Source organism: Verticillium alfalfae, genomic scaffold (assembly GCF_000150825.1).
Source record: "Verticillium alfalfae VaMs.102 supercont1.2 genomic scaffold, whole genome shotgun sequence".
In the NCBI taxonomy this organism is placed as follows: domain Eukaryota; kingdom Fungi; phylum Ascomycota; class Sordariomycetes; order Glomerellales; family Plectosphaerellaceae; genus Verticillium; species Verticillium alfalfae.
The window spans coordinates 1,217,436-1,219,496 of record NW_003315037.1 but is presented as its reverse complement, the minus strand read 5'-3'; the positions used below and the strand labels follow the sequence as shown (position 1 = coordinate 1,219,496).

Sequence of the window (2,061 nt, the reverse complement as noted above, 5' to 3'; positions counted from 1 at the left end):
ACCATGGCGGCGACGTACTTCTCCCACCACAGCTGGGGGGGCGCGTCGGAGCAGAAGACGCTCTTGTCCTCGAGCTTGACTTCCTCCTTGGTCTCGCGGTCACCATAAAGACGCGCCTCCTGGGTGCAGTTCTTGAGGGAGCACGTCTTCTTGTAGAGGGTGCGCACGTTGTTGGCCAGGTCTGTGCAGTTGGGACAGACGAAGCGCTCGACGAGGTTGTTACCGACGTCCCTGTCCATATCGACGCACTCTCCATGAAACCAGTCCTGGCAAATGTCACAGAAGATCATGAACCTGTGGTCGTCTGGGCCGCGGCACAGACAGTAGGGACCCGGGTCGATGGAGTCGTCGTCGTCAGGGGACGGGCTGGCAGCGCCGCGCTCCTCAAGCTGCGCGGCCGAGTCGCCATCGTCGTCTTGATCGCCACTGGACGCTTTTGGTGCCGTTTGTTTCTTGCCGACGCGGGAGCCGGGGTTGCCTTTGCTGCGCTTAGTGGGCTTCTTGACTGCAGCCTGACCGCGCTTCTTCGGCGCCGCAGGTGGTGGCTTTTCTGTTGAGGGGAGGACTGTGTTGGAAGATGGAGGGACACTCCTCTCATGTGGAGATGGCGCTGTTGGTTGTGCATCTGGCATGTCGTGATCCTCCTGTTGCCTACTGGCGGGCCCCGAAGAGGGTGACCTGCCGGCGGCTTGTTGATCACCAGCGTGATCCATCGTGATGCACCCTTGCTTGCCCGATGCGACCAAGGAATATGTGTGGGAAGGGCAGCAAGCAATTTTCTGTTCGAGTTGAAGCCGACAGACGTGGCTCGCGAAATAATACTGTCGATGATTTTATGAGTTGTGTACGAAATACTGATCAAGAACACCCTCGACTCTTGCCAATTTGATGAGAGCATCTGGAGTGGTGGGTTTGGGTGGTGAGTTGACGACTCGGTGAACACACGTCGGCATACCTCACCGAGATACCGGATGAATGTCGGGGTGTGAGGCTTATCGAGCATGTTTTTTTGGCATCCCGACGCCCGGGCCACCCTACCTCCAGTGTGGCAGCTTCGGCATCTTACGATGTTGGACTCGACCCCGGATTGATTCCCAGGCAACATCATCTTCGCCACTGATTCTACGCCTACGAGCCAACATGTCAAACGCCTTGGCACCAGCAAGGACGCTCTTCAGGAGCGTTCTCGGCGCATCCGCCCAGCAGTGCCGACGATGCCTCTCGCAGGCGGCAACAGCGAAGCACGTCCGACCAGCGACTGCGCCAAGCCCTCTCCAGGCCGCGCGAAACCAATTCACCATGCAGAAGAGGACCAAGGTGTACAAGTCCATCGCAGAGCAGAAGAGTCGGTACCGATCAGGGGTGGGTGTTTCCAAAGAATACGGCTCGGCCCAGCGCCCGGTCGGCAGAGGACGGTCCGGCTAACCAATGTGCACAGCCCTTTTCCTGGAAGGCCGGTATTCTGTTCGTCGCCACGGCCGGCGGTCTCATGTGGTACTTTGAGTTTGAAAAGGAGCGCATGCAGCGGAAGCGCATTGCCGATGCCACCAAGGGCGTGGGCAAGCCCAAGGTTGGCGGCCCCTTCGAGCTGATCGACCAGAACGGCAACGCGTTCACGAGCGAGGACATGAAGGGACGGTATGCACTGGTACGTAGGGTGACAGGAACAATGGTGCTCTGGACAGTCTGTGGATAGGCAGCGTGCAGCGGCTAACCTGCTGTGCCCCTTAGGTGTACTTTGGCTTCTCCCACTGTCCCGATATCTGCCCCGACGAGCTCGACAAGATGGCGCGCATGTTCGACCTCGTGGAGGAGAAGCGACCTGGATCGATTCTTCCCATATTCGTCACGTGTGATCCGGCACGCGACACGCCGCCGGTTCTCAAGGAATACCTCGCCGAGTTCCACCCCAAGTTCATCGGGCTGACGGGCACGTACGACGAGATCAAGGCCATGTGCAAGAAGTACAGGGTGTACTTTAGCACACCGCAGCACGTCAAAGCGGGCCAGGACTACCTCGTCGACCACAGCATCTACTTCTATCTGATGGATCCGAGGGCG

General features: G+C 58.8%; 2 protein-coding genes across 2 annotated transcripts in view; one reads left to right on the top strand and one right to left on the bottom strand.

Moving 5' to 3' along the window:
- Nucleotides 1-713, bottom strand: part of VDBG_01830 (conserved hypothetical protein) — a gene marked incomplete at both ends in the record, with an annotated part of 1,508 nt that extends 795 nt beyond the window's left edge. The window contains one exon of the mRNA XM_003007596.1: nt 19-713. Coding sequence (XP_003007642.1) covers nt 19-713 — 695 coding nt within the window. The remainder of the gene's footprint in view (nt 1-18) is intronic.
- Nucleotides 714-1,140: 427 nt separating this feature from the next.
- On the top strand, nt 1,141-1,696 carry VDBG_01829 (SCO2; the record flags this gene model as incomplete). Its single annotated transcript, XM_003007595.1, has 2 exons — nt 1,141-1,362; nt 1,439-1,696. 2 exons carry the CDS (start codon nt 1,141-1,143, stop codon nt 1,694-1,696), a joined length of 480 nt encoding a protein of 159 aa, XP_003007641.1.
- Between the last annotated feature and the right edge of the window lie 365 nt (nt 1,697-2,061).